The sequence below is a fragment of the Parambassis ranga genome, chromosome 8 (assembly GCF_900634625.1).
Source record: "Parambassis ranga chromosome 8, fParRan2.1, whole genome shotgun sequence".
Taxonomy (NCBI): Eukaryota; Metazoa; Chordata; class Actinopteri; family Ambassidae; genus Parambassis; species Parambassis ranga.
The window spans coordinates 5,811,440-5,835,871 of NC_041029.1; the positions used below are offsets into that span (position 1 = coordinate 5,811,440).

Consider the following 24,432-nt stretch of genomic DNA (forward strand, 5'->3'; position numbering starts at 1 on the left):
ATCATTACTGTTTTTCTTTGCGCACTATATTACCTCTCTTTTGGAAAGAAAGCTGACGTGTGCTCACCTTCTTTCCAAAACGTTTTCATGTTTAATTTAATCACACATCACATATCTCAATCATTAAGACTTTATTGTGAATTAAACTGAATAAACGTGGACATAAAAACACTTTACAGCTGTGCCTTCCTGTTACAGTCAGGCCCATGTGAAATGCTGGGAGGTTGTAACCCGGCTTTCTCTGACCTGGCATTTAACGGCTGGCTGCCTGTAAGCCTACAGACACTGGGGGCAAATCATTACAACTCCCAGTATAACTCTAAAATGCTGTTGTCATGCAGTGAAGAGCTTGTGCTAAATATACTGCTGATTTATTTTCACATTAATATTGCTGATGAGGGTCATGCATTCATTGACTGACAAGATGGATGAAGAGTCAACTTTTATTTTACCATTCAAGTGAACAGTAAACAAGATGAACTGCCAGCAGAAGAAGCAGTTTTAACCTGTAAATCTTCAACTTTGGATACCAAATGCTTGTAGTCATCAAATAGTTAAACATATTTTATCAGTTGGCACTGTGTATACACCTGGGCAACAAACGTGCACAAACATGAAATGTGGTGAGGAACAGATGCAGATGTGCACACTGGGGCGAACATACTGAACTGACTTAACCTTTTAAAACTGATTCAAAGATATTAGACAGAGCCATGGCAACAGTAAAGGATTGGATATTGATTAAATTCCTGTTTAAGATGCTCACTCCTGAGCGCAGGCTGCTGACTGCAGTTCACTTCATGGCCACAGGTGTCACAACAAACAAGGCTCATCTGATTCTTCCATTCAGAACCAGAATATTTGACTTGATGTTCACTGTGAGGTGGCAGCCTAGGTGACATGTATCAAATTATTCCAATAACAAATGCTCGATTCAGGAATGTCAGGCAGAGTGTATAATATAATACACAGGAATGGTCAAGTTACCTGGTTATTTCTAAATGATGGCTTATAGTCGCTTTAAATTGAGCACATGTTCTGAGATTGTACGTCATGGTTACATTTCTTCAGCTGGCTATCCACGAGTTTCCAAGTGCACCTTTGACTCATATCTCACACCACAGATATGGCAGGTGTGCAGCCTTTTGTATGTATGATCCTATGTCTCCTCATTTTTCCTCTCTGTGGGAAATGTTTACCACATATATCACACGGGTGTGGCCTTTCTCCTGAATGGACCATCATGTGGGTTTTCAGTTGGCTGCTTGTGGTGAACCCTTTGTCACACAGACTGCATTTGTACGGCCTCTCCCCCGTATGAATTCTTTTATGAATGATGAGGTTCTGGCTCTGACTGAAAGCTTTTTCACAGATGTTACACTGATATGGTTTCTCTCCAGAATGGATCCTCACATGCACGTTGAGATGATCCATGCGTTGAAATGTTTTGCCACATTCTTGACACACAAACTCTTCTACGTCCTTGTGGGTTTTTTTATGCCTCTGGAGACATCCACGGTCAGAGAAAACCTCACCGCAAATGTCACAAAATAATGATTTGCTGTGACAACTTTTCAAATGTTTTATCAGCGCTTTTGGGGACTGATATATCTTTCCGCATTTGTTACAATTACTTTGGCGCTTATGTGTTTTAACATGCTTCATTAAAGAGCCAATGTAAAGGAACCCCTTGCCACAGAAAGAGCAAAAACTGCGGTCTTTAAGGTCTTTACCAGAGGGATTCCTATGAGGCAGAGCTGCTTTGTCATCCCATGCTTCCATGCCATCCTTTGCTTCCTGCATCGTTGTCTGTTCTCCTATGCTGCTCACCCGTTCCTCATCATTGTCATTCCCAGCTGCAGAGCAGACTGAAGACTCTAGCTGTATTTCATATGATATCTCTGGCTGATCTTCCTCAAACTTTCCAATTTCAGGAAAAGGACAAACAGCCTCAGGTGTTGGGCCTTCATCCCCAGCTTGCTCCTGCTCCTCTTTTATCTCAGGCACCTTGAATTCAGTCCCCACCAAGCAGTGATTCCAATCTGTCTCATCAAGATCTGTACTGGGGTTAGAGGGGACTGGGACCTCTGGACTCTCCTCTAGGTTTTCCTGCAGCAGCTGGAGGCCACGTTCTTCTCCATCGGTCATGTTGCTGGTGGTCACAGGAGGTCTTGCAGCTAAACAGAACATATTCCAAAGGTTACCCAAAAGATAATGGAAATAAATCTGGATACTAAGTAAAATAATGAAGATACGCAAAGCTGCTGGAGGCCTTTCCAGTGCGCATGCGTGTGCGTAAAACAGTTAGCAATAAAGCTACTTCTCCAGGAGAAAATGTGAGAAGTGATGGGAGAAGTTTTCCTACTACCACCCCTTACATTTCATTACTATAAAGAGAATCCACACACCCGGTTGCTTCGTCAAGTGATCCAGCTGGTGTCGCAGACTTTCCGCCTCTTCTTTAGATCGGCTAACATCGGCTTCGTGTAAAGCTAACGCTACTGTTTTCTCCACTTCTCCGAGGATCTCCTCTGCAGCCGAGAACAGCCGCTGGTGAACGAACAGCCTCAGCTGAATCATCGTGGTGTCCATGTCCCTGGAGGGAAGTGCGGCGTAAAAACATCAGTAGTGACGGCTGGATACCAAAAAAGTAGACTGAAGTGGTCAATCCAACACTTGTACTTCCGATTGGGTTTTTTCAAAATAAAAGCACCAATTCAAGAATAGTGCAAGACAATATGAATTAACATAAACATAACATTAACTAAAGCAAAAACTATGCTATACTTCATTTTAAATGTTGTAACACAATAATTGTAATAGGACTACAGGACTACAAATGCTGCGTTATTGGGTGAACACACATGAAAACAGAACTATTTGAGTTTTTAGAATCCGACGTCAGAATTCTGTGGCCCTAATAAACCTTCATAACTTCATGGACAGTCCAATGCTGTGGTAATTTCTAGTAAACGCACATTTATTTTGAAAGTCAGCCACGCATAGCGGAAGTGTTTGTTATTTGCGTTGGAATGTTGTCGGTCTGCTGTGAACAGGAGGCCGGTTAAAGTCGTAACACTGATAACGATGTCGTTCTGTTCTTTCTTCGGTGGAGAAGTTTATAAAGACCACTTCAATCCAGGTACCCCCGTTGCACTGACCTCTTGTAAACTTTATTCGAAGCTGCTGCATACACGGTGCTGTTTAGAACTCGTTTGATGTCCATTAGAGACGACTAGCTACCGACTAGCTGTTTTGCTATCATGGTAAATAACTTTTCAAACATTTGAAGATCTTACAAAGTTTTCGGCTGCAGTCTTTGTGTGTTCACTTGAATAAAGTAAGTAAAGTAAGTGTGCAAATAATTATCTATATAATGAAAAACTTATTTGGGAGTTACCATAACTTGGTTACAAAACTGGATTTAGCTTCACAGAAGAGGAGGTAAACTCATTTAAAGCAACACTTGAACAATGACAGATAGTCAACGTTTATTCTACACGATCAACATTACAAAAACAATCTGAAAATGAAATTATTTAAAACTCAAAGGAAACATGAAACTGGACTTTCTACTCTTCTTTGTTAAATAATGATTTACTTTGCTCCTCAGGGATTTATGTATGCTCCAAGTGTGACCACCAGCTGTTTTCCAGCCGCTCAAAGTATGAACACTCCTCACCCTGGCCAGCCTTTACAGAGACCATCCGTGAGGACAGTGTGTCCAAACATGAGGAGAGACCCGGAGCATTCAAGGTACCCTGCGTGCAGCAGTTTCACCTCTGTGTGCTAAGTTTGAACAAATACATAGATTTTTTAATAATCTACCTGTAATAGTATAGAATTACTTTCATTATCCCAAGCTGGGAAATTCCATAATTACTGGCCGCTTGCTTGCTTCCTGCTTTGAATATTGACAATACAGAGTCAGATGCAGGTGTGCTGTCTTGTTCTAGGTGCGATGTGGGAAGTGTGGAAATGGACTGGGACATGAGTTTGTAAATGATGGACCAGCCAAAGGGTTGTCTCGCTTTTGAATATTCAGCAGCTCACTGAAGTTCGTCCCTAAAGGTATAAGGAAGAAGAAACAACGCCAATGTGGTACTGTTTTATCTGTCTGGTTAGATATGCTGTACATGTTTCCTATAAAGTAAAAAAGGAGGAAAGAGTGAGTGTTTCAGATACTTATTTAACATAAACTACACATGTTTCTCTTTGTCTCCTCTCTATAGATAAGGTTGATGGACAGTAAGGTGAGCATGAAATACTACTGAGCTCGAAGTCTCTCTGAGCTGCTGAATGTGCGGACAGTCAATGAAGTGTTCTGGTATAAATCCCAGTCTGGGAGCACCAGGGCTCTGATGAACGATGGCCTCACTGGACAGCAAGATCAGAGGGGCTGGTCTAAATACCTCTACTATGCAATCATCACAGATTCAGTAAACAGCCGCTGTTGAGTTTAGCAATTATACTGTTGAATAACAATGAGAAAGGAAGATGTGTGAGTTATTGCTCCACTACATCAGCCTGTCAGAAGGAAGCAGTGCACAAAAGTGACTCTAAGAATAGATTAAGCACTTCCAAAGATCACAGATTTATTTTAAACCACAAAGCGGTACACTTGCTGTGTTTGATGTGTGCTCAAAGTTAATATGCTATTTTCATTTTGCTCTGAAAAAATATGTATGTAAATTGATCACCTCATGACTCATATGAAAAGAAATCAAATAAATATTTTAAATTATTAAAAAAAAGTCTTCATCATTTTAATCCATTGTGGCTGATTCAAAGTTAGGTCAGTGTTAGAAGTGTTGAGCAGGACACTCTAATGGTGGTGGCACTAAAATGCAGTTATCCTGCTTAATTTGTGCTACACATTATACAAAATATATTAAGAGGAAACTTCTAAAAAAAGAGAAAAAAATGCCAGCAGAAAAAAAACCACTATAAACAAATGGTTAACAAATTTATCTGTACTGCTCTGTGCCTGTGCAAATGGCAATAAAGTTCTGATAGTGAAAAAACTTTATTTCCATTACTGCCACTAGGTGGAGCCAGAGTCTAAGACACGGTATCACACACGCCACAGAGCTGGTGACACATGATACAGACGTGCTTGTTTTTCCCAGCTCAAGCTGGCTGACTCTACTTTTAAACTACTCTGCGCCTTAAGGAACCAAGATGTCTGACATGGATGAAATGTCATATTGTTCATTTTCTGGTGGAGAAGAATATAAAAATCACTTTCATCCTGGTGAGTGAAGCGGCATGAAGCCAGGTGTGAAGCGTGAGCAAGGCCCACTGTTAAGTTTGTGTCTTTTCTCTCAGGTGTATATGTTTGTGCTGAATGTGGCCACCAGTTGTTTTCTAGCACATCCAAGTTTGAGCACTCGTCACCTTGGCCTGCATTCTCAGAGACGATCCACGAAGACAGTGTCTCTAAACATCCTGAAGCATGGGGCCCTGTAAAGGTAGTTACTGGATTTTATAACAGTAATAGAACTGTGATATAAACATCTTAACATCCATGTTTCTGCAGGTTTGTTGTGGGAAGTGTGGCAACGGTCTGGGCCATGAGTTCTTGCATGATGGACCGAGAGAGGGGCTGTCACGCTTCTGAATCTTCAGCAGCTCACTGAGGTTCATCCATAAGAGTGAGTCTGTATCTCTGTTGCTCTGTCACATACATTACACAGATGCTGACCCAGTGTTAGTGTTTGGTGTCCTTTCTCTCCTACAGATGGACAGAAAAGTGAGTGAAAGGGGGACAATGGATCTTCCTGCTAAAGGTGTGGGCAGTGAATGAAGTGCTCTGGGACAAAGCCTGATGGATCGCCCAGGCACTGATGGACGGTCGTCATGCTGGACAGCAACGGGAAATCAAGTTTGTTTTTTAGCGAAAAATAAACAGAGACTGGGAAAATTCCACTACAGTCATTTGTGTGGTACATGTTAATGTATAACTGTTGTCTGATGTTTTAGAATAGTCAGTAATAGAATCAGTAAAACTGCTTTAGTGCCTCACTGCAAATGAGTGTAGTGTAATATATGATTCATCAGTTGATGGCGCTGTACGCCGTTTCAGGTTGTGTATTATGTTGTGATCAGAGGCTCAGGAGCCCTGAAGACCACATGAACACTCATTCTGCTAGCCTGATCCCAAGGTCTCTCAGCAGGGCACATTTATTTTGAGCCTCTTAGAGCAGCGTAACCCGTGTTGACTCATTCCTCATGTAGTCCATGCACACTGGTGGCAGCTGAGAGAATGGCCTGAAAATGAAATGAAGAAGGATCTAAAGAAGAAAGGAAGGAACTTAGCAGAACTATCTTCAATCAAAGGGAGAACACTGTGTCCTCTCCCTGTCATGAGGTTTCGTGGCTGTTTCCCCTGTGTTGTTGTTCTCAGCAAAGTGTTTCTCTCTGTCTCAGAGCTTCTTGGCCAGTGGTGCGGTGGAATTTTAAACAAAGCGAGGACGTGGGGGTACGTTCAACAGCTCTGCTGCTGTTTAAGTGTCTGGGATGAGCAGGTGTGGAGCTGCTTATTTCAAAGGATGGAAGATCAGAAGAGTAGATGAAAGCTTCAGTGTCAACCCAAGGATTAAGACAGGAAGTGCAAACATTCACATACTGTAATGGTTAAAGCAAAGACTACTTTGTGGATTTGATGAGATGGTGATCGTGTCTGAGGGATGATCAAAACTCAGTTCACTTTAAAGGAAGCAGCTGGGGCATAAGTGTCTCTTATGTGTAAACAAATCGAAGGTTTTTGTCACTTTCAGAGTTTTGTCCACACTTTTCAGTTTTGTTTATGATTAAAGCTGCAAAGTTTGCAACTTTTATGTGCGGTAGGGACACTGTTCTAAGGTTGATATTGTAGACATGTAGAAACCTGGACTGTTGCTCAAAGGATATCGCCTGGAGTTACTACAACTTCCTGTTTCATGGCAAAATGTCAATTTGTTGCATCATCATGGAAACAACTTACAAGTCACAACTCTGATAGGTCTGCATTGCAATGGGTTTGAAGTGACTGGAGCTCAATCGAAGGTGACTCTGCCTATAAAACACTGGGGTTCTGCTATCAGATGATGATTGGTTAGTTAAGAATATATGACTGCAGGTTGAGACCTATATATATATATATATATATATATATATAAATCTTCTGGTGTGTTTCCATGAGGCTTTTTTTAAAGTGTAGATATGATACATGTGCCCACCATTTTTAGTGGCACTACAACTACTACTAATAATAATTCACTCAGATATAAGAGGACTCTTGCGCCACTCAGCGCTTGGGCCCTAAAGATAAACCAGATGTGAGAGTAGAAAGGAAATTGCTGAAAACACAGGACTGTAATTAGAATTTGCTATCTGTGAGAGCAGTCTTTCTGTCTGGCATCTGAGCACGGCTGTACCGCCAAACAGGAAGAAGGAAGTGGTAATCCTCTGATAGAATCACGACACAGACTTTTTTCCTCCCACTGACCTCTGGGGCTCATCCTGCTTGTGAAGCAAATGGGATCCTTAATTACATTAAACCACCACCCCTATACTCCAAAAGTCTTCCCCAGGCCTGAGGCCAAAATCTCAAGGTTTAACAAGACATATGTGTGTGTGTGTGTGTGTGTGTGTGTGTGTGTGCACCACTCTGACTCATTCCCATCTTGTTTTAATTGTAACATATATGGTTGCTTAGATGTGGATGTTTACGGGCACTGCACCTGCTTCTGTTTTAAATGGTCCCATTCTGCATCCACACGCATTACATCCAAGTTCATTAAGGTAGTATTTCCAAAAAAAAAAAACATCTGCCATCCAGTGGCCCTGCTTCACACACCACAGAAGCTGTGATCACTTTGTTGGAGGATTCGAGCACCCGAATGCGTGACTGTAACTAAAATATAGAAATTTCCTTTCATCAGGGAGTAATATCTGCAGCATGTGCGTTAACCCACCATATATATGATGTCTCCATCCATACTCAGTTGGAGCTGCCCTCCACATGTTTCCACATACAGTACATATGTTGGCCAAACATCTGTCTGTATAAAATGAAAGTATAAACAAAGCTTTTTATACATGACACTGGAATGTGATTTCCGCTCCAGATCAAAGGAGCGCTGTGGAAACTGGAGGCTCTTCAGGTTGGGCATTGTTGTAATTCTGTCAGGACAGCATGTGTTCTGGAAGAGACGGGGCTTATGAAAACCAAAATGAGAGTTTATTTCTTTTTTCTTAGCTCATCCTCTCTGAAAAAAAAGACCCAGCAGTGAACCACAACATGAAATTATGTGAGAGTATAAACAGATTTATTTTAATGTGGTGCTGGTCTATGAAATGCATATCTAGATGGGCTGTAAACACTGTAAAACTAAAATGAGGAGCGATAAAAATACAATTATGGAAGAAACAATGGGAAACTCCACATGTATTTCCAACACTTTAAACATGTGAGAGGCTGCAGAGCAAAGCCAAAAACCCAAATCCCTTAATACGAGGGTTAGCAGTGAGAAAATAGGGGACATTTCAGCGACCTCTGCCGCTTTATTGTCATCCTTATCACACGATCACTGAGGATTTTGAGCTCATGTGTTCGCAAACACAACTCAGCTCAGTATCTGCACTCTGATCTGTCTTTAAGACAGTAGGACCCTGAGATAAAAGCGCAGGCTGGTCTTGGAGCTTCAAAGGAATACTTGAGGTGTGTGGCACAGATCAGGGAGAGAGGTCCTCATTCTCAACTGAGGGATAAGAACAAAAGTTTGAAAACTTCACCAAAAGGCCGACTGACAGCGTGCCCACATGTCAACTTTTATCCAGCAATGATCAGAAGACTATGAGGGTGTTTTAAAAGGCCTCAGTGGTGGGCACAGTGATCCAGAAAGTGTAGGAATGCTGCCCTCAACATGTCACTGTCTTCTCTTTGTGTCTGCTCTGCAAGTTTCAGTGTCAGAAGCTGGTTAACAAAAAAACGATCAGAGCCGCAGATAACAGTGCGCCAGAGGCCAGGAAACATTTATCAAAACGCACGACCTTGAGATTATGGAACTATTGGGAAGGTTTAGGATTTCAGCTGATTGATTTAAAAGGATTCTCGTCTAGCTGACAGTCAGAGCCATGATGCACTGTGGAAAAATGCCGTGTTTGTGTCAGCGCGTGTCCAGAAAATGTCAGACGCCTCTGACGTCTGGAGAAGTTTGCGGCACGCTAAAAAACATCATCTCAGACAGAGACGTAGCTGTCCTGTGGAGAAGGAAGTCATTACCTCAGTCTTTCCCTATACGTACCCACCCCACCTCCCACCTCCACCCAAACTACAGCCATCCACTCTCCCAAGCTCCCTGCAATTTGTGGCTGCTCATCCTCTGTCATCTTGGTTAGTAATCCAAGTGTACTTCATATGAGATCCAGATCATGTTGAGAAGACTCCCAGCCTGTTTGATCCTGCATTTTTTTTCCTCTCTCTTAGTGTCTGTGTGTACTTGGAGCAATATGGAGCAATATAGACTCCTGTAAACCCCCCCCCCCCCCCCCCCCCAGACCTAAAATGGGTGGTCTTAACTGTGAAAATGTCTCCTTTGGTCATGCTGATTGCTAACTTCTGTGCACAGAGCTCTCAGGGATTATGACCCAATCATAATCGGTCAACATTTAGCTTGAAGCTGACAAGATTTATAAGCTAAAATTTATATAGTTTATAGTTTATAGTTTATAGTTTATAGTTTAATATAGTCGAATCTAATCTCATTTAATCTGGCTGCTCGGTATTCAAATCTTGACATGCATTTTCCAAAATGTCAGACTGTTCCTTAAAAACACTCCAAACAATAATAATTATTGTATTTAAATAACTTACAGTGTGTGTGCGTCTTTTTAAGGATCCTCAAGGTTGCATGAGGGGAATTCCACACACCTTTCCATCTTTATGCCCCTCAGCACCTATTGTGCAACAAACACACACACACACGTTTACCTTTACATCTTTCAGAGCCAACTATCTTTCATCAGCTGCTTTATCAAAAATAATCCGTTATCTTCACTCTCAGCATTTTTATTTCTCCACGTTTGCGCTTTACTCATTTATGTTTGTGCCAGAAAAGCAAACACTGCTATAATCTCACCTGTCAGTCATCCTGGAGTAATTGTTTCTTCTAATCCCTCGGCCTCTCCTTATTGGCTTGGCAGTGTTTCTGGATTTGTGCAGAGAACACCATGTTATGTCAATACTAACGGCAGAGAGTACTCTGTTTTTCCACCATATGTATCTGTGGCAATTACTGCAGGAAGGGATTGACCACTCGGTCCAAACAGATTCCAAATTCATTTTTATTTATTTGGGGAAAGTCCGTGCGCTGTCATTTGGATCACTGTGCTTCTGTTGTGTCCCTACAAACATAGACCTCAAAACCTAAAGTGAGACCAGATGAGAGCAAAGAGGATGGGTTGAGTGTGCGTGACTGTGTGTGTGTGTGTGTCGGTAAAGGTTAAAAAAGAAGAGGTCAAAGTCTCAGAATACATTCCCACAGGAATGAGACTCATCTCAGACAACCCAATGTGATTATCAGCTTTACAACAAAGTGAGGGCGTGGTGGCGTTTTTAAAGAAAGAGGCTTCACTGCGACCACAGCTCCAAATTATGAACCTGTGCTGATGAAGTGATGTCTTCCTCTAAATTTGTAGTTTGATGAGTTCAAGTTCAGGTTCATGTCTTAATGGTAAATGATAGCTTAGCTTAGCATAACCGCTGGTGATGGAGAAACAGCTAGCCTGTGTCTATGCAGCGTAATCTGCCTTGTAAAATCAGAAAGACTGCACCCAAAGTCAAATACATACTTGATGTCATGATCAATGACAACCAGGATTAAATTCCATAACAACAAATTGCAAATATATTTAACTTTCCACAAAGTTAACCAGCAAAAGTTCTTTTTTTTCAGGAACAGCAGACTTATAAATCACAGAAATTGAGTCCTTTCCTTGGTCAACAGTACCTGAACTAACCGGCCGGTGAAGGGATAATGTACCAGGTAGTCCTGTTTGTGTTAAAGCAATGATACAACTTCTCAGCTAATTGGGTCATACTAAAAAACATGTCAATCTATTAAATGAATCTCCTATTTTTACACCTCGTTTATCTCCCATCACGGCTGTTTTTTTCCCTGGTATAGGTCACATATTTGGTACACTCCTGTCCCCCTCGGCCAAAACAACCGTCAGCACCTTCGGTGATGGTTTGCTTGTTTGAGTCGCACATGATTTCACATTCCTGTGAAACGCAGACAGGCCCCACAGGGTAGAAGGCTATCTCCTGTTTCTGCAGCATGAAACATTTTGACACACACACACACACACACTCCTTCTGGCCTGCAGGATCTCACAGGACAGGTGATACTATTTTAACAGAGCTGACTCAACACTGAGGCAATGGACAGAGGACTTTTCTCTCTCTCTCTCTTCTTCGCAGCCTGACAGCTCTCCTCCTTTTTTCTCACAGTTGCTGTGACAGATTGGAATTTGAAAAACATGGGAAACTCCAGAAAGTGGAGAGACAAACTGCTGTGGTTTTACACCAGCAATTACAGCCAGTTAACACCCATCCATTGACTGTTTGTGTTTTTATTTACAGAGACCGAGTTTGTTAACATAAAATGAGCGCATAGCCACCGAGTTAAATCATGAGATGTTCACCCTAGGTGCATCTTTAGTCTGTCAATTGTTTTGGACAAGTTGAGAGAGTGTGAAAATTAACAAGCATCTCCAGCTGGGTGGCGGTTCTGGCCCAGTAACAGTAGCCCAGTGTTCAGTCCAACTGTCCGTGTCAGTGAATTTGCACCGATGGAAATAAAGTTGTTTTTTTACACACGGGCGGAAATAGATGGTGACAGTGACACATAAAAGGCAAGGCTGAGGTTTGGAGCTGACGTCATGGCAATCAACATTTAAAAAAGACGAGGCCTCTGGATGAAAAGAAGCCACACAGAGCAGCCCACAAACATTTCTCTAAGTTAAGTCTGGGATATGAGTACCACAAGTGGTACATGTGCATGCAGACTGGAACAATAGATCTCCACAGGCACATGGATGTGTGCATAAAGACCTTGAAGGCATGGACGTCTCTGCATCTCCACAGTGATGTTTGCTCAGTTTAAATTATTCACCTTTGATTTGCAGTCACAAGACTTTTTAAACACCATTTGCTTCTCTCACACAGGCACACAGCACATATAGTCAACCCTAACACCCCCCGTCTCCTCCACCCTTCCTAACACACCCAATATCACTTCGGAGCCAACCACCAGATCCCACTTTTCACCACAGAGCTGCGGATTAGAAAAGAAGGCATTTCCCGAATGGTCTGTGGCTTATGTGATGACATGATTGTCATTCAGTTTAATTCCCTCTATACTCTTTAGAGCTGCCTGATTGTGCTGCCATGATAAAGTACAGAGTGAAGGTAAATAACAGTTAAAAAATGTGAGGCTTCTGCACAGACACGCTGCCTGGAAAGGCATTCATTGTCGAGATGAAAGACATATTGAAAATTGTTTGGAGCAGCTGGTTTTCGAGGAGCTGGAGCAGGCTTGCATGCATTTTTGTTTGCGTAAAAAAAAAATATCTGCTGGCTCATGTCTCTATACATGTATATCAGTTGTGTAATTGGGTTCTACCCAACTCTAACCCAAATGAAAGTGGTATGCAAACACTTCCTTAGGTTTAAATTACTCCCATGTTGAACTCCAAGCACGATGTGGGCACTGTTTCATACTTTCAAGGCCGTTGAGCATTGTTGCGTAAGCTCCAACCCCTTCCCTCTAAGATCCAGTGGTGTCTCTGTGACGCTGCCGGCCAAGTCTGGCAGGCTGAAAGCTCTGCTGGAGGCAGAAAATGAATTTGGAGTGCACCTGTGTGAAGGGGGGGTGGGGCTGAGAAGAGAAGGATGTGGGGGCAGAAAGTTGTGTGGATGGAGAGATCAGAGTGATTTTGTTCACTTTGTGTATCAGTCATTCATTCTGACTTTACAGATTAAAGTAAGGAAGGTGGGGCTTCATAGCTCCTTTGTTGTAGGTTTTTGTTTTAAGTGATCCTGCTACCTAAGGGCTCGGCCATTGTGAGTCTTTTATGTTGTACAGGGCGCTCATAGCAGCTGCTTTTTTTCTACGGAAAGTTCAAACTCAGACTCTAGTGTGTAACGTCTTTGTAAAATGCCAAGTAAATCTGATATCTATATTTGTTTTGGAATATTAGACACAAAGACAACTCAGAAAAACCCACAATAATCTGTTTTAGCAAAGGTAGCTGGCAAGGTTAGCTTAGCTCATGCATCACAGGTTGAGTCCCAATGTCTGTAATATAACATGAGTTTGACATTTCAGTCCTTGGAAACAGAACAGGTGAGTGTATTTATTCGGCAACATCTCTACATGTTGATGAGGATCTAAACAGTCATTTTTTACAGCAAATCCAACAGCAATTCAAAACATAACCTGAGCATGGGTAAAAACAAAATGTAACACCAGGTAAAAACACAACAGCCCATGGAGTCAGGGGTAGTCGACCCTCTCCTGAGTAAAAGTCTGGTATACCTCCGAACCTGCCGCCTCCTACTTTTATCGGTTCCATTAACAGATGGCATCAATCAATGCATCATATTTTCTGTTGATGCCAGACAATACGTCCATATGATCTGTTAGCATAAACATAACCATGTGTCGTTTCCGGCAGAGGTACTACTGACCAAATGACGAAGAATTTGTGGACCACATTCTTTGATCCTGTTTGTTTGTGTAATTACAATTAATGCCAAATGGAGAAGACAAAAGTTCTAAAGTGTACTTGTTTTGGTAAAATGTCCCTTAGCTGCTGAATCTTCTGAGCAATGACTTCAAAGGTCTGTCATGATGGCTTCAAGGGTTTTGTTGGGTATCGTAAATGGGCGACAGCTTCTTCCACGAATGGGAAATTACGGAACATTCAGCTTTTTTTTTGCTGTAATGGCTGACACATGTACACGCCATCAGCAGGCCTCTGGCTATGGAAATGTCTATCTGTGGTGCGTTCAGGGATGCAGCACCAGAACACACCTGCGGGCTCGACAGTTGGAAAAATGGTCTGGACTGCACACGTGCACGCATAAATGCCTGCACATGCCTACGAGAGCACAGTGATATACACAACGACAGGGAGACGTATGTACATATCAATAGAGAGTCTCATTATCCAACATGTCGTATTTGTTTCCTCAACACGGCTACCACCTGTTTGTTTCTTTAATCTCAGTGTTTATATTTCTGCTTCTAAACCTGTCAGTATAACTGAGGGAAAAGCAAATAAAATGTTTGATGGAAACAAAGCATGGATCCTGACCTCACTCTAACTGAACTCTACCTCCAGCCAGCAGACAGCAGTCATTCCCCAAGCTGTGAATTCCTTTATGCCAAGCTGGCCTCTTTTTCAATGGATTTACAATGGCTGTTTGCGTTCCAAAACATATCATTATTCTATATTTGCCTGGGTCACATGAAGCTTTGTTTGGGCAATCACAGGCCATGCAGTGTTTAACTTTGTGTGTTTCTGAAAGGAAACAGATTTGAGTAAATGCATCAGTTTGTCAAGAGTTGGATAAAATAAGATTAACAGAACTGTCACAACTGTTAAAACTAACTGATGCAAAGACTGAAATCAGCCTCGCTGGCTCTGACACCAAAAATCTTCCCACACTTTCTTATCTTCGGGCTCATTTAACTTCAGGCCAGAAATCAAATTATTATTATTAACAGCCAACTTGAAGTTTTCCAAGCAGTATCTGTTTTCTCTGCGGATATTAAGCAGTGAAGGTGAATTAACCCAGCGATGTAGCTTTGCCAGGTATTTTTTTTATTATCTCTGTCTGAAACGAACTGTGCTCCAGGGCTGAGTGTGTGTGTGTGTGTGTGATAGTGTGCGCCTCTCTTTTAGACAGATTATCTGCCTCCCCTCCTTCTCTTTCTACCCTCTCATCCATTCAAACAGCCGCGCCTGGTTTTAGGCAGGTTCAAAGTCTGAACTTCATCTCAGTGCCAGAAGAAACTCAATACCTGCTCCAGCTTTACAGAGTGAAGGGAACGTCCCAGCGCTGCTGATCCTTCCTGAACAGCCCCAAAGGTGACACTCCATTCTCAGGTACTGTATTTATGGGAGCCCCCCCCCCTCCACTCTCCTATAACTCCATGAACCATTGTTTTTGTGGTTTGTGTCTGCAGACTTGTCATGTGTGATGTGGAGTTTGAGGGTGCACAGAGAGTACAAGAGGTTTTAGATAGACATCCTCAGGGCTTCTGTTATTCACAGGGGCTGACTCAGACATCTATCAAATAGGTTCAAAGGGGCAAGGAGGATTTTACTCTGTGGGCTCAGCTTACATTTATAAAACACTGATGTGCCTCTTTCACAATAAAGTACTTGAAATGTTTAATAGCTGTGTAATGGAAATATAAAAAATAAAATATTATTGCTTGCAATACATCTTCAGTGAGGAAAAAAGGCAGAAAATGCATTTTTTATATGCACATGCACCTAATACAAATATTCTTATTGTTGGTGCAGTATAATCGTTTATTTTGGAAGTGGTGCCACATAAACCACACATGCAACTATATGTAGGCCTCCTGTGTTTATCATATAGCATGAGGAGGAGAAGGGTGGAGACTAAAAAAAAAGGGGGTGTGGTGGCGGAGGAGAAACCTTGAATGAGAGAGTACAGGACCTCAGAGCGCACATATGAAACAAGGCGTAAAGTCTGAGCTTACTGCGTAAAAAACAAAACAACTAAGTCATTATAACTGAGAAAAAACTTTATTATGAAGATCACATCTGACAAATGCACAGTGCCATTCCGCCGCTGCTGCTGCTGCTGAGAGAAGCTCCATGTGATGCCTCACATCTGCTCAACAGGTCCTGCTGGATACATTTAACCGTATTAACTATCCATGTTGGAAGAAGCAGCATGCTGTTACCGCTTTGGCCCTTTGGAATCGAGCAGATCAACTCATGGGATGTAGTGGATGCAGAGTCAGGTTTAACTTTGGGAAGTTGCTGTCCAAAGTCTCGGTATTTTTTATCATGGTCCTGATCTTCACTTACTTCTTCTACTGCCTCACCGGATTTTGTGACACGGCTCCAAGAACTCTTTACAGTCGCCAAGCTTTAGACGGGGACTATGACAATTTGGACGATCGTCGCCGCATTTTGGAGGACCTGCGCCCAGCGGCGCGTCTCTTCTTTAACGGCACAACCTCCGCGGACGCACGGCAGGTGGCGGCGGCGGCGGCGGTGGCGGTGGTGGTGGAGGAGGACGCACCGGGACAGCTGCCACAGGCTGTCACGCTGGACAGCGAAAAGGAGAGCGGCGAGAGCAACGGCATACCCGTGTCCAACACTTTCGGGAGCAAAAGGTTTCCCCAGGCGATTATAATCGGCGTGAAGAAAGGAGGAACCCGCGCCCTGCTGGAGTTTCTCCGCATCCACCCGGACGTGAGGGCGTTTGGCGCAGAGCCGCACTTCTTCGACAGGTTTTATGACAAAGGGCTGGAGTGGTACAGGTAGGCGCACATAAAACAACCTGCATGTTTGTAACAGATTTTAAATCCTATTAAGAAGTTTTAACATGGCTTTGGATGCCGTCTTGGCTGATATGATGTATGATGTCAGGCTGGTCAGCTGAGCATCCAGTCACCTGTGCACATGTGCTGATATCTCCTATCAATATATGGCACATCCATACATCAAACTGTATTCAACGCAGTGTGCTGCACTGTAAGTCCAAGATCTTGTGGGGTCCCAGAGGAGCAGTTCATCATCCTGACAGTCATCGAATCACCATTTGTACACTTCAACATCCTGTGTGAGCATTCCCAAATATTTGTGATCCAGCTGTTTGTATGTCATGGTTTAATTCTACATGTCATAATTAACTACTGCCACAGCCATGGCAGCTGATTTGGGGTGACCACGGCTGACCAGAGCTATAATTTGGTGTACAGTGTAAGGCCCTAAAGAAGGATTTTCCTGATCATCTCCAGATGTTCTACAAGCTTCTAGACATGATCCCAGCAGAGCGACAAGACACAAGAAACTATTTTGAGGCGAGAAAGGTGCCATAAAGAGAGAGAGAGAGAGAGCCGGAGAGGTTTTGACAGGAAAAGATGCAATTTGATATCAAGATGGTCCTTCGTGGACTCCATGGCGTAATTTAATCTTCTCTTGCCTTTGCTGTGTTTTAAGTGGGAACATAAGGACACATGGAAACATTTTAACCACTGATAATTTTAGCATGCTGCTAAATTCCCTCTCCCTCTCTCTCACACTCATAAGCACTATATGTGAACCTAAAGCCTCCGTTCATACATTTGCAGCTCAGCCTTTCTCTCACACCTTTCTTCTTTCTCACCACTTTCTGCCACAATCTTCTCACCAGGTTTTCCTCTCCTCACAATTCCTTTAAAGTAATAGTAGCTAGCACTAGTAGTGAAAATACCTGCGGCAGACCTGTGTTTCCAGGGCACGTTTTTATGTGTGTTTCTGTGTGTTTTAATTAGCTCGGCTGGTGCTGTAAAGCTGTTGTGCTTTAATGCTGTCGTTTTGTTGGTGCTGTAACACTTGCAGGACGACCTGTAAAAGTTAGGTCATGCTATAATGTCCCAAACAAAACAAAACATGGAATTTTGGATAGAATTGGGTCAAAAGTACTGACATTTTGTTAATTTTCAGTTCAGGAGATGTTGAAGTAGAGAAGACTTAAAGGGATTTATACAACAAAACAGTAGGCAACATGATCCTGGGTGAAATCAGCGAAAGATGATTCCTCCTGTTGTCACTGAATCTCAGAAATGAGGAAAAATCTCCTTTCTGCCATCTGCGGTGACCCAAAGAGAAGCTGCTGGAGAAGCCTGAGAGGCAGCGGCATTATGTGTATGAGTGAGTCAGTGACAGAGAGAGTCTATCCATGTGGAACAAGCAACCCCTTCTCATCTGACTGTCAGTGAGCAGAGGGTCGGCTCACTGTCACATCTGGATGCAAACAAACTCTCACACACCTGCTGCTGTACAAAGCTGCAGTGTAAGAAAAACAGCCAGCTGGATCTTAGAACCTGCGGACATATAACACAGCACTTGGTAATCTACCGTCTCATTCTTGACTTGTTGTCACTCTGATTGGAGTCTTTGCTGTCAGATGTTAAACCTACACATTCATTCCCTTCGACATGTGTTGTTCCAACCGCGTCTTCGTCTTCGATGGGACGAACTTAGACCTCATTCATGTGTGCTTTCCATTGCTTTTATCTGAGCGATCAAGTTCTCTCTGCCTGTCACTCCATCCCATTTTTCTAGTTTACATGTGTGCATATGTGCCCATTATGGGAATGGAAAAGCCTCAAATAGTGCATTGAGAATGAAGCCCAGATTTAATGATTTTCTGTGTTGTTTTATGGCTTTAAGGGGACTTCGTGGAGTGATGGGTTTCATGTGGGACCACAGAAAACAGAAAAAAACCTCAGCTTTCCATGGCACAATAGTTCTAATTGTCACGGCCTTGTCACCATGGCGCAGCCTGGAAAGAGCAATGAGTCTTTGTATGTATGTGTGTGTGTTGCTGATGTTAAACTGAACACATTTGTTGTTGTTGTCGAAGAACATGCAGTTAAAATTTTAGGAGGCAGATACCAGAACACCAAAAAACAAGCTATAAACCCGTTTATTACAATAATGAAAATAGATCCTGCAAACCGCAGTTCTTAAGTCACATCAATATTTTGAAAGCTTATCAATCGGCTGACCTACAGTCTTGACACCAAAGGCCATGCCTGATTGGATTGCTATTAAAATATAGTATAAATCCTTTAAGGGCAGCAGAACAAGGGCAGCAAAAAAATGCCAGCGCTGCTGAAAATAACATGGGTCCTGAAAAAGACATGGATTTATGTAAATAAGAATGCAAAGTGACAACAACACATAAAGGAAGGTGCTCATCTATATGGGCTTTATTTGGATGAATAGTAGATTTACCTCCATTGTGAGCTGGTACATTTTGTTCAGCGACCCTAAAATCCTCCACAGCATTTGAGCATGTTTTATTTCAGGTCTGATTCAATTACTCAGCGTGTCAGTCTGGATTTTTGACTGCTGAAAGGTTGAAAGTGGAGCCTATAATACACACAGAGCATCGCTTTCCAGGGTGATTTTCCCAACACCTCATTCTGTGTGTCCAGCCCTGAGGCCATTAGTGATAGAGGCTGATTGGTGTAACAGACCAGGAAGTGGTCTCTGTAGTGTTGAGGTGTAGTGTGTTTTAATGGTTGGTGGGTTTTGGCTGGAGTTGGATGTAGGTGGTATTACAAAGGTTTGAAAAGGCTCACAGTCACACCCCATATGGTGGGAATTATAACAATTTGAGGTGCATTGTGGTCCGTTTTGGGGTGCCTGTAAAATCTTAGGGAGGTTTTAGTCGTGTGGATTTAGCTTTCTGTTGCCTGAGAGAAAAATGCTGTGCAAAGAAATAATGGTTTTGTTTCAGTTGGCCAAGAGTAAATGTTTCGCATGCTTGGCGACACCCCTTTAGTTTTGTTGCCATTTCCAGGAAAGAATAACACGAGCAGCAGCATCCAATAAAAATACAACGATACACCCCCTGGCAGAGAAAAACACTGGCTTTTCACACATTTCTACCTCAACACTCACCGCTAAACTTTACACTAACCCATTAACTCATTCTAGGGACAACCATGTCACCAGAATGAGTTAACTGTGTCAACAAATGGCTGATACTGGACCACACACATACATTGATATTTACTACACCTTTAGAAAATAAATATTATCAGATGTGTTTAAAATGTCAGTCTGTTTATTGCCTCAGGTGAGGTTCGACACATTTGTGTTTCTGTCTGTATGACACTTTAAGACCTCCACACTTCCTCAGGTGTCTGTGTAGACAAAGAATATGGAGACAGCACGACGACACTCACCCTCCCACCGAGAATGATGGCTCCTCTTGTGTGTGGAGTCTTAGTGTCACATGTGTAGGTGTGCTGTCTTGGTAACTCTTTCTGTTTTGTCACTGCAGTGTGATGTCAGACAGGTAACACAAAGAGTTGTGCGTCAGTACTTTTAAGTATTTCAGTGCTGAAGCAGGAGATGATTTGAACATGTTGTAGCAACATCTTCGTGTTACTACCTTGTAGCCATGACAGAAGCTGGTATTAATCTACAACAATTCCAAAATGTCTGACTATTCCTCTGCAGTAAACTGTGCCCTTTTCCCTTGTTGGGCTTACAGTACTTCTATTGTTGTTGTGTTTTTCTGTTTAGAGGGGACTGGCGACATATGTTTAATCCAGTCATGTCAGCCTGATGGGCCGTCCATGGCCTTTAGGCTGCTTCTGTCACCCTCTGAGCGGAGCTGCTCTGCTGGGAAATGTTTGTCATTTTTCTTTTTTATAGCCATAATTTTCCACATCTTTAATTGGGTCTCAGCTAAGAGAGGTTTTTGAATGTGGAGGTGCCTGGCAGAGCTCGTCTCCTTCAGCGAGGCATTGTTTAGTGTAAATGGTTCAGCAAATAAGTATAATAACCCACGGAATGTGTTTTTGTTTAGGAATTTGACACAATAATTGGATTTTTAGTGTCTTTTTTATACAGTCTGCTTCACTTTCAGCGCCTTTTGCTACAGGGGATGTAGCTGCACCACTTCAGCGGAAGAACCTATAATCTTTGGTGGCAGGAAGTCTGTTGGCCACATCCTTGTTTCTAGGGTTTTATGTAATTGTGTGATTCAGACTGCCTAGAACGTATCAGTGGTGTAATCAGCTCTGCAGCACTACAGGGAGGTAAAGTGCTACATCCTTTAAACAGCAGGGAGTTCCAGACTATAGTCAGCAATACTTGGCTAAATGAAAAACATCTTTATGCCCAGATTTAGTCTCAACAACAGCAAAGGTGTGAAATGAAATAAGTATATGTGTGTTTTACATTCTTCATGATGCACGAACCAGTTCCTACTGACAGACAGATTTATGATAGAAAATGGCCATTATTGATTCTCTGATAATGAGAGTGATTGTGACGAGGAAGATGGGGGTGATGGGGGTGATGGGGGGGGGGGGGGGGCACAATTCATTAACTATTCATGAATATGGAAAGACAAGTTATGGTCAATTACTGAAGTGTCACATGTGTGAAGGAGTGAAGGGCAAATCCAAGACTACGGATGAGAGCAGAGAGGACAGAGAGATGGTTTCTCATCTGTAAACACTGACACCTCTGTGTGCAGAAAAACACACACACACACACACACTGAGAGCAATCTGTCATATAGAGACAGACATATTGATCAGACACAAGTAAACAGGGGACAGGCAGGCAGGCAGCGATAGGCCATTTGCAGCTCTTGTAATTGGATAGTAATCAATTAATGGTCTTTTATTATAGGGATCATTTAATAGGGGTGGATTGTAATGGCTTCACCTTAAGTAAGAAATAGAAGCTTACTTAGGAACAACTTCAGAGAAGTTTTCTTCACAGCCATGGTCAGAGAGTACAAGTCTTAGAACTTAGAGTTTATATTATACGTAAACAAGAGATCAAACATTTCACAACACAGTTTCCCTTGGATGCTGGTGGAGACCAAAGCAGAGCAATAATACTCATCTATTATTTCTTTTTTTTTAATAACAAATCAGTTTTTGACCACAGACAATCTCACTTAAAAACACTGGGAAAATGAAAATAAATCTCCTTCAGATGCCATCTACATTTCTGAATAGCCTTTTGTCATTGACATTTGGACTCAATGGGGATTTCAAATCTGAAAGCAATAAGGCACATATGCTCCATTACTTGTTTATTTTATAGGAAACCACATGAACGCTCTCTGTTTCCAGTAACGCACTAAAAGATGTGTTCAGTTCAATGAAGTACAGACAGTTCATTTGCTGTTTCAAACATTACTCATCATCCGTTTGTCATGCAAAGCAATTTGTTCCTGAAATCCAAATCCACATCACTGGCTCATGCAGTCTATCATTGTCTTGTGTTGTGCGTTAGGCAGTTTTGTGTTAGGATGCATGTCATTTATGATGTTGTTGTGATTGTATGTAAGTAATGAGTGTGTTGAAATGTTGTATTTCCTTGTCGTCTCAAAGGGCTTTGGCTATTGCCAGGCCACCAGTGAAGAAAATAAATCAATAGATTAGTGATTAGTTACAGATTAATATACACTATATGCCCACCAACATCTGGATTTTGTCTACAGTCAGATACAGGCAGCATTCACTCCATGGACAAAAATGGCTCCAGGCATGATTGATGTCGATGTAGACGCGACACCCACCTCCAAATTTCTGGTATCTGTGAAGATTCTCAGTAAATCTTTTAACTAGCATCTCTACTCATTGCAGCCACATGTTCAGCACACTAGCTGAGCTCAGCAGCTTGCCATCACGGTCACACTTCCTGCAGACCTTCTAGAGTCTTTGTAGGAACCTGAAGGGGAGGGGTGAGGGGGGTGGGAGGGGGGGAGGTAGGGCACTTTGTTCTCGCAGGAAGAAGAGGGGGTGGAAATCTGTAGGAAATTGCTGTTAAGTGGTTCTAGAGGCTTTGTGGTTTTCACTCATCGGGCCCAGAGTCCTGTTCTGCAGACCCTACAGTGAGACTCAGGGGGACTGTGTGGGCTCCCTGAACATTGACACGGGGGTGTGTCTGAGGCTTTAATCATGCAAAGTTTGAGGTGCTTTGCTGGTGAGGGGATGTAATGTGTTTATGTTATGTCTTGGTGTTCTTTTAATGTAACTTTTCTGTCACAAATGATCCTTTAATTACCTTTACACTAAATGTTTCAGCATCTTTAAGCTAACTTGTTTGGTCTGCTGTTTCTTTTTAGTGCTCTCCCATAAATGGGACCATAAATTATGAATAAATGTAACTTAACCTGCAAACAACAAAGTGATGTTCTCCTTGTGACCATAGAGGAACATTTGGCAGCTAAAGTTTTAGCTGTTTGTCTCTGGTGAAGACCAAAGCAGAGCTAAAAGGAGTTTTTTGTGCTGCCCCAAGTGGCCAAACACACAAATGTTGAAGGTGTAACACAATGCAGCTTTGAATCTGATGGAATGACACTTTATTCTTTCTGTTCAGGAACCTGATGCCTCGGACACTGGACGGGCAGATCACCATGGAGAAGACACCCAGCTACTTCGTCACAAAGGAGGCTCCTAGCCGTGTCTGCTCCATGAACTGCCAAACCAAGCTTATTGTGGTTGTCAGGGATCCGGTTACGCGTGCTGTGTCTGACTACACCCAGACATTGTCCAAGAACCCAGGCCTTCCATCCTTCCAGAGCCTCGCTTTGAAAAACGCCACCACAGGTCTGATTGACACAACGTGGAGCGCCTTGCGCATCGGCCTTTACGTCAAGCACCTGGAGACCTGGCTTCAGCACTTCCCTCTGTCTCAGTTTCTGTTTGTTAGTGGAGAGCGGCTAGTGTCTGATCCGGCTGGTGAGATGGGACGGGTTCAGGACTTTCTGGGCCTGAAAAGAGTTATTTCAGATAAACACTTCTACTTCAACCAGACTAAAGGTTTTCCATGCTTGAAGAAGCCAGAGGGGAGCAGTAGACCTCGCTGCCTCGGAAAGTCAAAGGGAAGACCTCATCCCCATATTCCCCCTGAGGTACTGCAGAGGCTCAGAGACTTCTACCGGCCCTTCAACCACCGCTTCTATCAGATGAGTGGACAGGACTTTGGCTGGGACTAACAGGGTCCCTCCTCTCATAGGCTAGATAAAAAAAACAAGAGTCTTACTTTGTGGAAAGATTTTCGTTCCATGGGGCTAACGTTCTCAGGGAGGGAGCAGAGACAAAGTCCAATCTGTCTCAACATGACAGGCAGCACACATGAACTGTCAATGTTTCATTGTAGAGTAGACGCAGACATGGACAAAGTGCCGCTAACATGCACATTACACACATAGTCAATGGCTTTAAAAAAAACCATTAGACCATTTCTCTTGTTTATCCCCTCTCCTGCCTTTAAATATTTTTTTTTACCTAATTTTGTTTATAAAATAAGCTGATATTTATAGTTTCATCATTTTAATGAAATGTATTTATTATATGACAAGAAGTGAAATGATAATTGACAGGACATTTGGGGAAAATGTCATACTCCTTGCTGCATTTACAGTGCTTCATTTACACTTTTTTTTCCCAAATAGCCCTTGAACGCCACATAATGCTAATCTCATGTTGCAGTATATTGTACATTTGATACCGCTGATACCTCATCTGTGTATTATATTGAAACCACACATACACACATTCCATTTGTCGGTACGTATTTGTAGATATTGTTCTCTTCAAAGCTGCATAATGTTATATATTTTAATATTCTGTTTCGATA

General features: G+C 42.4%; 3 protein-coding genes and 1 pseudogene across 4 annotated transcripts; 3 read left to right on the forward strand and 1 right to left on the reverse strand.

The window, feature by feature from the left end:
• Positions 1–429: 429 nt before the first annotated feature.
• On the reverse strand, positions 430–2,655 carry LOC114439869 (zinc finger protein 16-like). Of its 2 annotated transcripts, none has more exons than XM_028412067.1 (2): positions 2,409–2,655; positions 430–2,177 (listed from the first exon to the last, which is right to left on the reverse strand). In XM_028412067.1, the coding sequence occupies exons 1-2, from the start codon at positions 2,590–2,592 to the stop codon at positions 1,114–1,116; spliced, it is 1,248 nt and encodes a 415-aa protein (XP_028267868.1). In that variant the 5' UTR covers positions 2,593–2,655; the 3' UTR covers positions 430–1,113. The 2 variants fall into 2 exon arrangements, with proteins under 2 accessions (XP_028267868.1, XP_028267867.1); XM_028412066.1 differs by having other exon boundaries at positions 2,379–2,655.
• Positions 2,656–3,019: 364 nt separating this feature from the next.
• On the forward strand, positions 3,020–4,748 carry LOC114439845 (methionine-R-sulfoxide reductase B1-A-like). The gene is made up of 4 exons (XM_028412030.1): positions 3,020–3,142; positions 3,614–3,756; positions 3,957–4,071; positions 4,233–4,748. Exons 1-4 carry the CDS (start codon positions 3,088–3,090, stop codon positions 4,250–4,252), a joined length of 333 nt encoding a protein of 110 aa, XP_028267831.1. The 5' UTR covers positions 3,020–3,087; the 3' UTR covers positions 4,253–4,748.
• Positions 4,749–5,096: 348 nt separating this feature from the next.
• Positions 5,097–6,031, forward strand: LOC114439851 (methionine-R-sulfoxide reductase B1-A-like; annotated as a pseudogene).
• A 9,737-nt stretch (positions 6,032–15,768) lies between these two features.
• Positions 15,769–24,356, forward strand: LOC114440406 (heparan sulfate glucosamine 3-O-sulfotransferase 6-like). Its single transcript, XM_028412841.1, has 2 exons — positions 15,769–16,580; positions 23,170–24,356. Exons 1-2 carry the CDS (start codon positions 16,030–16,032, stop codon positions 23,786–23,788), a joined length of 1,170 nt encoding a protein of 389 aa, XP_028268642.1. The 5' UTR covers positions 15,769–16,029; the 3' UTR covers positions 23,789–24,356.
• Positions 24,357–24,432: the final 76 nt, after the last annotated feature.